The following is an 11,501-nucleotide window of genomic DNA, read 5'->3' on the forward strand; positions in this document are numbered from 1 at the left end:
TTAATTATTTGGGCATTCTTCTAACACCAGATCTTAAGAATCTCTTTTCCAAAAATTATTTGCCCCTTGTGAATAAAATTAAGATTGATTTGGATGTTTGGTGCTCTCTCCCAATATCTTTCTTTGGCAGGATAAATGTCTTGAGAATGAATGTTCTCCCTCGTCTTCTATATTTATTTCAGTCTCTCCCTTGTTATATATCCAGTTTATTTTTTAAAGACTTAAATAGTAATTTTTCATTTGGAATAATAAATAACCCACACTTAAATGAGCTAATTTAATGAAATCTAAAGAGAAAGGGGGTGCTGGTGTACCAAACATGCAATTATATTATTGGTCAGCTCAGATTAAACACATCCTCAGCTGGTGTGCCAATAGATCTGACTCATTATGGGTTAATATGGAGTCCATGACATGCTTCCCTCTTTCACTTCACCTCTTACCATTTGTTCATAATGTGGACGAATTGAAAAATATTTCTGGTTCGTTTGTTGTATCTAACACCCTGCTGACTTGGCAAGATGTTATTTCAATTATTATTAAGAATTATTTAAAAATACCTACAAACCGGATTCCAAAAAAGTTGGGACAATAAACAAATTGTGAATAAAAACTGAATGCAATGATGTGGAGATGGCAAATGTCAATATTTTATTCGTAATACAACATAGATGACAGATCAAAAGTTTAATCTGAGTAAATGTAAAATTTTTAAAGGGAAAATATGTTGATTCAAAATTTCATGGCATCAACAAATCCCAAAAAATTTGGGACAAGGCCATTTTTTACCACTGTGTGGCATCCCCCCTTCTTCTTACAACACTCAACAGACGTCTGGGGACAGAGGAGACCAGTTTCTCAAGTTTAGAAATAGGAGTGCTCTCCCATTCATGTCTTATACAGGTCTCTAACTCTAACAACACTACACCCAACTGAGTGTCATTGGAGTGTACCATGTGGTCATATTAGTATAGTGAATGACCCAACAGGGCGCTTAAGAAGCATCCTCACTGTCGCTCAAATACGTTAACAAGAAGGTTTTATATAGTTAGCCAACGATAAACACCATTTTGTTGAATGTAGACCCCTGTGTTTTGACATCTCACTAGAGATTCACTCACCCATCGACTCTTTGCATATTAATGAAAAATAAAAACTGTTTCCTTTTCTGTATTATTTCATGTGGCGGAAAAAGACTTCCATAAAAGAGAGAGGAAGAAAGCTGTAAACAGACAAAAATCTCGGAAAATCCTTCACTCGACTTTGTGTTCACAGGTATATGGCTTTATCATCTAAATATGTGTGGTTTGAGCCTAAGTTTGCTGAAAAATCTGCTGTGGTGTGGTAAACCACAAGTGCCTGTTAGCACCAACTGTGCTTCTAAACAGTGTACACCGTTTTATTTCGCTTATTTTAGAAATTTTCTGTCCCTTCAGCACCAGATGAAGCTGAAATTTGCTCTCAGAAATGGATTTTTATCGTCAACACGTGTGTCGGTGTGTGTTGTCATTGGCAGTGAGTATTTAGCAAATTTTTGATGGGTGCAACCCACATATTCAGTGCTACTGCTCATCCCACAAATGCATGTTCCTTACAAATGTGGCACCATTTAAAAGGGTATTTAACAACTTTCCAACTGTATAAGATTTATTGCTACATTGTTACAACAAAGTAATAATCTACCAAACACAAATTTCCTTAAGTTAATTCCACATCCACTGTATGTTTTTACTAGGACTAAGACAAATGGTTGTATGTAAAATTGTTACAATCGTACACAGCAGTGTGCTGTCAGGTGTCAAATCAATCAAAAATCTAAAGTTTGGAAAGTCCACACAACAAGAAGTGGAACTGTTTGCACAAATTAGTACCATCTCACTGATGTACCAACTCCTACTGTCACACGAACCTCACATCTATTAAATATTTTTCATTACAGATTATGATGCAGTAGAAATGAAAAATATACCTACAGAGTGCATATTTTTGAAAACATTTTTTTTCATCAGTTTATCAGTTTTATGTCATTGTTTGTAAGGTTTAAAGTATCCAGACACCTTTTCTTAGTAATTAATTCCTGTACCCTAAAGGCCACCCACTGTGAACATACACATTCAGTTGCACAAACATGTTTATGAGCAGGACTGTGCTTAGTCAAAAATATCTCAGCACAATAACCACAAATCCTTACATTAGATACAATCACAATTTATTAACCCATATTGGCAATGTTGTACATGGTTAAGATGCTGAAAGACACACTTGAGGCAAAATCAAATCATATCAAATTTATTTGTATAGCACTTTTTACAACTGGTGTCGTCACATAGCAGCTTCAGAGAATTCCAGTAAGACAAATATTTGACATGAAATGTAAAAATCCCCAGGTGAGCAAGCCAGGGGCGACAGTGGCAAGGAAAAACTCCCTCGGCTGAGGAAGAAACCTTGGGAGGAACCACGGCTCACAAGGGGTGACCTATCCTCCTCTGGTCAATCTACTGGTAATAATACTCTGAATAATCTGTAAAGAGAACAAACACACCCCACGTCAGTACAGGAGACGGAATGTAACACTTACATTTAGAGTGCCAAGTGTTCTTGATATGCCATGAGATTTAAGACTCAAGGTTCTCTGACCATGTAACACACAGTGGGCAATCCCATGAACTATGAAGAACACTTAGCCAACAATGAAACGTCAAGTCATTTCTCTTTTCATCACCTCAACTACCATGTGTCCAGTAACCCATCTGGCAAACTTCTCTGGGCATTCTGCTCCACTGGCTCCTATTGGCGGGAGACGATGGCTGGAGGCCTCCATCTTGAATTCTCCACTAGAAAAGGAGCAAAGTAGTGTCATTGAAATACACCTCAGATGTTCTATATTGGATAGAAATAGGTGATGGAGCGATTATATTTATGGTCTTGATTCCAGATGAAGAACCAGCTGCAGAGAAGTTTTCTTGACCAGCTTTCCTGTTGACCCCTTTGACATAGGCAAGCCTAAGAAATTTGGTTTGTGGTAGTCCAAGCACCTGAAACAAAAATAGAATACAACCATTCTGCATTCAGAAGCTGGCTTTCTCTCAGTACGTATAGGTCACACCTCCGTCATGTTTCAGTCTCTTACAGTGTCTCTAATCTGAAAAACCTTTACAACTGAATTTATTGGAGCAATAAAGAAGCTTGAACAGCTTTAATAACAAATGCATGATAATTTTGTTATAAGGTCATATTTAAATGTAACGTACAAAATTGTAACCAAAAACACGTTTTTTATATAGAATTCAGAAGAGGTTTCCTCACCATTTGCTAGCTCTCCAGTTTGCGTGCTGGAAACCAGTTTGATTTGTTTATGAAGCCTCAGTGTCTGTAAATGAGTGAAAAAACAAACGGTCTCAGTCTGGAATGCTTGTCTTTCTCTTTTCTCTGCTCATGGCAGAGGCACCTGGAGTATTTTTAGACAATGGAGAGAACTCCATACATTGAAAAGCATGAATAAAATGAGGATATTGCTCTATTTCTGCTCCATTGAGATGAATATTTATTTATTTTACTGGTGGTGACTCCATAAACAGAAATTTGTTTGTTGAAAACTTAAGTTAACTTTAGCAAAAAGAATTTTAGTGAGAAACAGCATGGTTTTTAAAGAATAAGTCAATACTCTTGTATCCAGACAAGGGAATTTTTTTGAGTGTATGAACAAATGTACTCACAATTCCAGCATTTAAGGGAGGCTAATTCAACATTGCTCGCAGGATTCGCTAGAATCAGAGTCGCCTGTTGTGCCACCCTGAATCCATGGATGTCGCAAAGCTTCCTCTGGGGTAAGTCTCATCATGGGGTCCCACCTTAAGGGGTCAAGTGATAACACATGCCTCATTAACCCAGACAGACAACAACAGATCCCTTTTTGAATAAAACTGTTCAGTGATCACTTACATCAAACAGCGTTTGATAAAGTCCACGAACGCTGGGTCGTCCGTGTTTAGAACTGCTGCCAGATCTACGGAGCTGGGCTTTCGGTTCTTGCCCTTGAGTGTGTAATTAAGGCTTTCGTCTACATCTGTGACAAAAAAAAAAATAAAAATATACAAAACAGACCGCTCAATACCATATCCTTGCCTATTATCATGACACACTCTTATCCTTCCCACATGAAGTGCTCACCAAAGAACCGATGTCTGCTGTAACCAGTCTGAAGAACGTAATAAGGTGGTAGGCCAATCACCTGAAATATACATTTAAAGAAAATAAACACACACACGTCACATAGAATATAATGTTATGTAAAATGTTAATGTGCTAAATAGTGTGCCGTATGATCATGAGGCTTATTGCCCATGAACTCGAACAATATTACCAGTTTCAACTAGCTCAGAGACCCCTGTGATATTGGGAAATGTGATAAGAGTTCAAAACTGTTATTTATTATTACTACATATATAACTAGAAAAGCAAAGTGTGCCTTTACCTCAGCGATACGTTCAATCTGATCATTCTCATCAGCTCCGGGAAAAAGAGGGCGACCCATATCGAGTTCAGCCAGGATGCAGCCCAAACTCCACATGTCAATAGCGCAGGAGCTGGGCTGACCCAGCATTAACTCCGGAGGGCGATAAAACCGGGTTCCGATTCCTGTGCGCGCTAAAGAGCAAGATGTAGACGTAAAGATTAAAAAAAGATATATTGGTCCCACATACATGTACAGGTACGCAAAATTTGTTTCACTCACGTCTGAAATCTTCATTGTAGCTGCATCCAAAGTCAACCACAGTGATGCCTAGGCCGTCTTGTGATTCCACGATGTTCCCCTTTACACATAATAATGATGTGATCAGCTGTTTATTTATGAGATTATTTTTCCTGTTTACACTTTCCCTTTTATATAAGACAAGTCTCACTGCTGCGCATGGATTTTGATCATGTTATTGTGTGTTGTTGCTCAAATGAAAAATATCTATAGCAGCATTCAGCAATACAAACTCTAAGTGTGCTTGCTCACTCGTGTGGAACAATTCTGTTGTTTTATATAATGATGGAAAATTTCCATTTCCTTATTTTGATTTACAATGTGACTCTGCCAAGTTCTCTGAAAATATCACAACCAGGCATCAGGGCTGATAGGTTTAACAGTACAGAACACAACATGAGCCATTCTTAATCTACAAAATCTGGAACACCAGAATTAAAATTGAGTTAAAATGATGATCCAACAGACTCCAACATCCTCAAATGGTTTTTAAACATCAGCGAATGTTGGCTGTGGTGGTACTCACAGGCTTAAGGTCACTGTGGACGATCTTCTTCTCCTTCAGAATGTTCAAGGATTTTAGCAGCATCTCAGCAAAGTGGCGCACCATTTCCTGGCTGAACCCGTAAGGGCCTTCCCTCTTTATTTTCTCATCCAGGTTTGGCCTGAGCAGACAAAAAGGTGTAATATTAATTAAGGACTCTATGCTGCAAAAGGGGATACCTCGTCGAGTGGTTTCCAACACTCATCCTGGAGTTCCTCTGCTTTCTATGTTTTGATGTTTTTTTGCTGATTAATTATTATTATTAGTCTGCTAATTAACAAGCCCTTTCTAAAACAGGGTGGATGTGTTTGTTCTCCAGGACGGGGAGCAATTAGAGTAGTATAAAGCTGTGCTCACACATATACACTCACCCCATGAGATCAAAGGTGAAGCATAGATGATTGCGGAAGTAGAAGAACTCCTCCATACGTATAACGTTGTAGGTACTGTCTATGTTCCTCCTCCGCAAATAATGTAGCATTCTTAGCTCCACCATTCCTTGTTTATGGTGACTAAACACAGGCAAAACAACACCCAGAAAACCAGTTTAGAAAGTACCATGTGTAAGCTAGCAATATATACTGTATTAACTAATTAGCACCATACTGCAGTCATCAATTGTGAGAAGTCATAAAGGTTAAACATTATATGACCAAACATAATAACCTCGGATTGTTTCGAATGATTTTGATAGCCACCATCTTCTGGGTTTTGTGATCCCGACACTTGAAGACTTGGCCAAAGGTTCCTTGTCCAATGAAGCCCAAGACTTCATAGCGGTACGCTAAGTGGTCATGAATCACCTGAAAACATAACAACAACAAACTTGATCTCCTCCCCTTCATCTACTGAAATGATGGACGGTATTAAGCTTCTTCATGTAGAAATGAACTAGAACCCCACCTGTTTGTAGGCACCATGCTTATCATCGTAGCCATGATTATGGGCCTTGCCAAAACAGCCATGAATCTTCTTGGCTTTCAGTCCCAGGTACCAAATCTCAGAGTACCCCAAAACCTCTTGCTGCTCAAACACAGTCAGCCTCTGCCCAAAGTTCTTTTGTACGTCTGAAAGACATACAAGAAATGGTAAATGAACCTTTTTGACTCCATTTCATTGCCTAATAGGTGTAGTTGTGATGAGTCCATAGATATTAAGAGTTTCAGAAACACTTTTTGTGACATTACAAGGATACAAATGGAAGAACATTTTCTATATGCAAGAAAGACCACAAGAAATCTCTTGGAGCCGAGGGAAAATGTACAGACTGGCTTTCCTATTCTGAGATGCTTCTTAAATGTAGACTCTACATTTTTTTACCTTGTGGACACATGGGGAGCGGATAAGTCTCCAGATGCCTCTTGTGCTGCTGCATGAAGGATGAGCAATTGGAGGCACTGTTCTCTGAAGAGTTCCCCTGAACTGGCCTTGTCTCCTTATTGATAATATTCCACAGACAATGCACATGAATCAGATAAACGTGCCAGTGTTGGCCAATAAGAACACTACTGCATATATTTGCATATATTATACACATATTGTATGTATGTGTATCTTGTAACAGTCCCACTGTAAAGGAGATATGTCAACTTTAGTTCTGTTTGACAATCAATTATTTTAATTGTGATGGCTTCAGTGTCTGTAGAAAGCTGGGTGCCAGGCTACTTACAGGATTCAGACGTTTGTGTGTCGTCAAGCTGGAACTGGGCTGCCTTTTGTCATTGATATGAGGCAATGTACCCACTCCTTGGACCTTGGACTTAGCAAAGGCTGCAGGTTGAGGCTTCGGTTTTATTTGTGGAAGTTTGTGACATCCATTGTTCTACATAAAAAGAAAAGGCAAGTGAGTGCCCAAGGCATTACAGTCACATGTCTAGCCTGCTATTCCATCCACACTCACAATTACATTGTATACAAAGTATACCCATTTTAACTGTACAACACGGTACTTTAAATAAAATGAGCCTCATTCATGAAACCTTCATTAAAAAACATGAACAAACTGTACGAAAACTTTCCATCGTGCATTTTAATTATATTTATTAACATTTATTTAAAGTTCAGTCAAGTCACATGATACGTTCAGCATTTTTCAGACATTATAATAATCCTGCCAGTCAAAAATTAGGGAACTCTGGCGGATGCGTGGTATGTGGTAAAGAGAATATTTACAGTGAGCTTTATCTAGTCATGAATCAACGGACGTCTTACCAGATTTCTTGTCGAGCCTGGTCCCAGTTGAGCCTTCTCAGCTTGAGGATTTTTCAGCTGAGGGAGTGCATCAAGCTTCCCAGCCTGTGGAGGTAGATAAACACATCACACACACTGTAAGTCACACACACTGAACTCAAATAAGGCAGCAATATTGTTGATGCTGCAAACATGCCAGTCAAGGACAGTGTTAAGCAGAGTATCAGCTGTATACAAAGCAGTGGACAGGTAAATGTGGCTATACACTGTGAAACAGAACACTGTGTATTACGAGGATAAATGTATTTAAATGTAGCCCAGTCTAGAGAAAGTATCCCAGTTCAAGTCTGTCATCTCTGTTAATGGCATAGAGCCGTATTCGTTGTAGTTTGTGTAAGTCTCATTCAGCACAATTCCTGATTTAAGCAGGAAACACCTGAAAGATTTAAGAAATAATCCAGCCAGTGATAGATTAGGGAACTCCTGGTGGGGGGTAAAGGGAACTCCTTGCAAGTGGATTTTACTATTGCATGTATGAACGGAAGTCTTACAAGTCTTCTGGGACAGCCTGGTTGAGCCTTCTCAGCTTCTGGTTTTTTAAGCTGAGGGAGGGCATCAGGCTTCACACCCTGTGAGGGCAAATAAACAGAGTAGTACAAGATGAGATAACTTAATAAATATAAACCCTCTGACGCACTCTACAACACACACAAATCAAATAAGGCAGCAAAATTGGTTATCCTATGAACATGCCACTCAAGAACAACACTCAGTAGGGATTTAGCTATGTACAAACCAGTAGACAGGTAAATGTGTCTATACACCGTGAAACTGAACACAGTGCACTCTTAATGAGTGGTAAAAGAAATGCTTTACAAATTAGCTTTACCACTGCATGAATTAACAGACTTTTATTTCAGTCTTACCAGTTTTCTGGGATTGCCTGGTACCAGTTTAGCCTTCCCAGTTTGAGGTGTTTTAATCTGGGGAAGGGCAGGGAGTGCATCAAGCTTCCCAGCCTGTGGAGGTAGATAAACACATCACACACACTGTAAGTCACACACACTGAACTCAAATAAGGCAGCAATACTGTTGATGCCGCAAACGTGCCAGTCAAGGACAAATGTTAAGCAGAGTATCAGCTGTATACAAACCAGTGGACAGGTAAAATGTGGCTATACACTGTGAAACAGAACACTGTGTATTACGAGGATAAATGTATTTAAATGTAGCTCAGTCTAGAGAAAGTATCCCAGTTCAAGTCTGTCATCTCTGTTAATGGCATAGAGCCGTATTCGTTGTAGTTTGTGTCAGTCTCATTCAGTACAATTCCTGATTTAAGCAGGAAACACCTGAAAGTGTTAAGAAATAATTCTGCCGGTGAAAGATTAGGGAACTCCTGGTGGGGGGTAAAGGGAGTTCCTTGCAAGTGGATTTTACTCCTCCATGTATTAACGGATGTCTTACCGGTTTTTTGGGATAGCCTGGTCCCATTTGAGGCTTCCTAGCTTCAGGCTTTTTAATCTGGGGTAGGGGATCAAGCTTCCCACCCTGTGGGGGCAAATAAACATAGCTCAATACAAACTGAGATTACTGAAATAAAAATACAAACCTTTCTCTCTCTCACACACACACAGATAACAACAGACATATATATATATCGTTTTGTTTCCTCATATCTGATATTGTCTTTGTACCATTTTGAATTAAAAATAGTGTTAAAATAATTTGAACATCACTGCACTCTTTATTTACACTTTTCACAGCGTTTCAACTTTTCTGGAAATGGGGTTGTGGTACTATCCATCCATCCATCATCTGTAACCGCTTATCCAATTTAGGGTCGCGGGGGGTCCAGAGCCTACCTGGAATCATCGGGCGCAAGGCGGGAATACACCCTGGAGGGGACGCCAGTCCTTCACAGGGCAACACAGACACACACATTCACTCACACCTACGGACACTTTCAAGTCGCCAATCCACCTGCAACGTGTGTTTTTGGACTGTGGGAGGAAACCGGAGCACCCGGAGGAAACCCATGCGGACACGGGGAGAACACACCAACTCCTCACAGACAGTCACCCGGAGGAAACCTACGCGGACACGGGGAGAACACACCAACTCCTCACAGACAGTCACCTGGAGCTGGAATCGAACCCACAACCTCCAGGCCCCTGGAGCTGTGTGACTGCGACACTACCTGCTGCGCCACCGTGCCGCCCCGGTTGTGGTACCATTTTTATCTATTATACAGTAGTTTGGCGTTGTGTCAGTCTCATCCAGCACTATTCCTGATATAAGCAGGGAACACTTGAGAGTGTTAAGAAATAATCCAGCCAGTCAAAGATTAGGGAACTCCTTGCAAGTGGATTTTACTATTGCATGTATGAACGGAAGTCTTACAAGTCTTCTGGGACAGCCTGGTTGAGCCTTCTCAGCTTCTGGTTTTTTAAGCTGAGGGAGGGCATCAGGCTTCACACCCTGTGAGGGCAAATAAACAGAGTAGTACAAGATGAGATAACTTAATAAATATAAACCCTCTGACGCACTCTACGACACACACACACACAAATCAATTAAGGCAGCAAAATTGGTTATCCTATGAACATGCCACTCAAGAACAACACTCAGTAGGGATTTAGCTGTGTACAAACCAGTAGACAGGTAAATGTGTCTATACACCGTGAAACTGAACACAGTGCACTCTTAATGAGTGGTAAAAGGAATTCTTTACAAATTAGCTTTACCACTGCATGAACTAACAGACTTTTATTTCGGTCTTACCAGTTTTCTGGGATTGCCTGGTACCAGTTTAGCCTTCCCAGTTTGAGGTGTTTTAATCTGGGGAAGGGCAGGGAGGGCATCAAGCTTCCCACCCTGTGGAGGTAGATAAGCTGAGATCAGTAGCTGTGATTAATTAAATCATTATAAACCCACTCAACAACCAAAAACGAGTTAAACTATATTCATACATTTTTAGCTTATGGCTGTTTACACACAATTTAAAAAGGAACTTATTTCATAAAACAGAGACACACATTACAATTTATAATGTTAAACTTTTTACAATTAATACCACAATCATAAACAAAACTGTCCGCTACAACTCCTTCAATCCTGTCCGCCATTTTGCGGGTGAAGCCCAGGGCCCCAAGACCCTGGAGCTTTGTATCAGCTGCAGCACTGCTCTGATGCCCCTTTTGTTTTATTAGAGTACTTTTATTTCCAAAAGATGTTAAAAATCCTTATATTTACACAGGATTGTGATTTTTCTCATATTTTCTGAGTGACGATCAGAAATGATTTACTTGTAAGGTGCCTGACACTTGCTGAGCGGCTGTATCTCATATTTTTAAAATTAAAGCAATGTACCAGTAACCCATTAATTTGAGGTGTTTAAAATTTTACCTCTGTGAGACAATTTTGTTTAATAACAAGTTTAGTGATCCTACCTTTGCAGGAAAAGTAGTTCTCTTCTGAGCCTTTTCCATTTGTCTTCTGGAGGTATTCATCCAGGTATTTTAAAGTACTTTGATTTGTTTGTTTCACACCTATCTTTGTCAAGCAGTTAAACAGGTGCGTGACCGATGATCATTCTGAAGCTGAACGTTCAGAGACACCTCTTATAAAGAATGAGTTACGTTTGTGACATCAACTGTGACGTCACAGAGGCAGTTGGTTTGTGATGTCATTTAGCACTAGCGAAGAAAATACCAGAAAATTCCAGAAAATACCATCGCTGTGTCCATTTACACACGTGCATTGGATGTATACTAACTGTCAACGTGAAAGCAACACGTTATGTACAAATCAATTTTCATAAATAACACGAAACTGACGCTGAAGTTGAACCTGCGCCGCAGTTCACAAAGGTCGCCAGCAGACGGCGACAACACTACACAGTAAAAATACTGTTCAACTACACACTTATTATACTGTAATGTATATCTTATTAGAAGGGGTTCACAGTCATTATTTGTATGTAGCACGAGAAAAAAATAGGAAAAGAAAAAC

The 11,501-nt window shown here is 39.7% G+C and overlaps 1 protein-coding gene across 3 annotated transcripts; it reads right to left on the reverse strand.

Moving 5' to 3' along the window:
• Nucleotides 1-2,191: 2,191 nt before the first annotated feature.
• On the reverse strand, nt 2,192-11,077 carry LOC136668769 (dual specificity tyrosine-phosphorylation-regulated kinase 4-like). Of its 3 annotated transcripts, XM_066646466.1 has the most exons (21): nt 10,940-11,077; nt 10,272-10,364; nt 9,891-9,968; nt 8,955-9,038; nt 8,414-8,506; nt 8,039-8,116; nt 7,509-7,592; nt 6,967-7,119; nt 6,618-6,732; nt 6,201-6,364; nt 5,964-6,100; nt 5,669-5,809; nt 5,280-5,418; nt 4,736-4,814; nt 4,475-4,647; nt 4,171-4,231; nt 3,943-4,066; nt 3,717-3,851; nt 3,307-3,370; nt 2,723-3,035; nt 2,192-2,521 (listed from the first exon to the last, which is right to left on the reverse strand). In XM_066646466.1, the coding sequence occupies exons 1-18, from the start codon at nt 10,997-10,999 to the stop codon at nt 3,743-3,745; spliced, it is 1,965 nt and encodes a 654-aa protein (XP_066502563.1). In that variant the 5' UTR covers nt 11,000-11,077; the 3' UTR covers nt 2,192-2,521; nt 2,723-3,035; nt 3,307-3,370; nt 3,717-3,742. The 3 variants fall into 3 exon arrangements, with proteins under 3 accessions (XP_066502563.1, XP_066502565.1, XP_066502564.1); XM_066646468.1 differs by lacking the exons at nt 9,891-9,968; nt 10,272-10,364; nt 10,940-11,077 and adding an exon at nt 9,353-9,581 and having other exon boundaries at nt 2,196-2,521; XM_066646467.1 differs by lacking the exons at nt 7,509-7,592; nt 8,039-8,116; nt 8,414-8,506 and having other exon boundaries at nt 2,197-2,521.
• Nucleotides 11,078-11,501: the final 424 nt, after the last annotated feature.

This window comes from Hoplias malabaricus, chromosome 15 (genome assembly GCF_029633855.1).
Source record: "Hoplias malabaricus isolate fHopMal1 chromosome 15, fHopMal1.hap1, whole genome shotgun sequence".
In the NCBI taxonomy this organism is placed as follows: Eukaryota; Metazoa; Chordata; class Actinopteri; order Characiformes; family Erythrinidae; genus Hoplias; species Hoplias malabaricus.

What these genes read in the sequence shown, in the direction of transcription:
- LOC136668769 (XM_066646466.1), bottom strand. Translation starts at nt 10,999, where the DNA reads ATGAATACCTCCAGAAGACAAATGGAAAAGGCTCAGAAGAGAACTACT. An exon ending in GAACTACTTTTCCTGCAAAG is followed by an intron (nt 10,365 to 10,939) that starts GTAGGATCACTA and finishes CTACCTCCACAG; the next exon opens with GGTGGGAAGCTTGATGCCCT. An exon ending in CAGCAGACATCGGTTCTTTG is followed by an intron (nt 4,067 to 4,170) that starts GTGAGCACTTCA and finishes TTTTTGTCACAG; the next exon opens with ATGTAGACGAAAGCCTTAAT.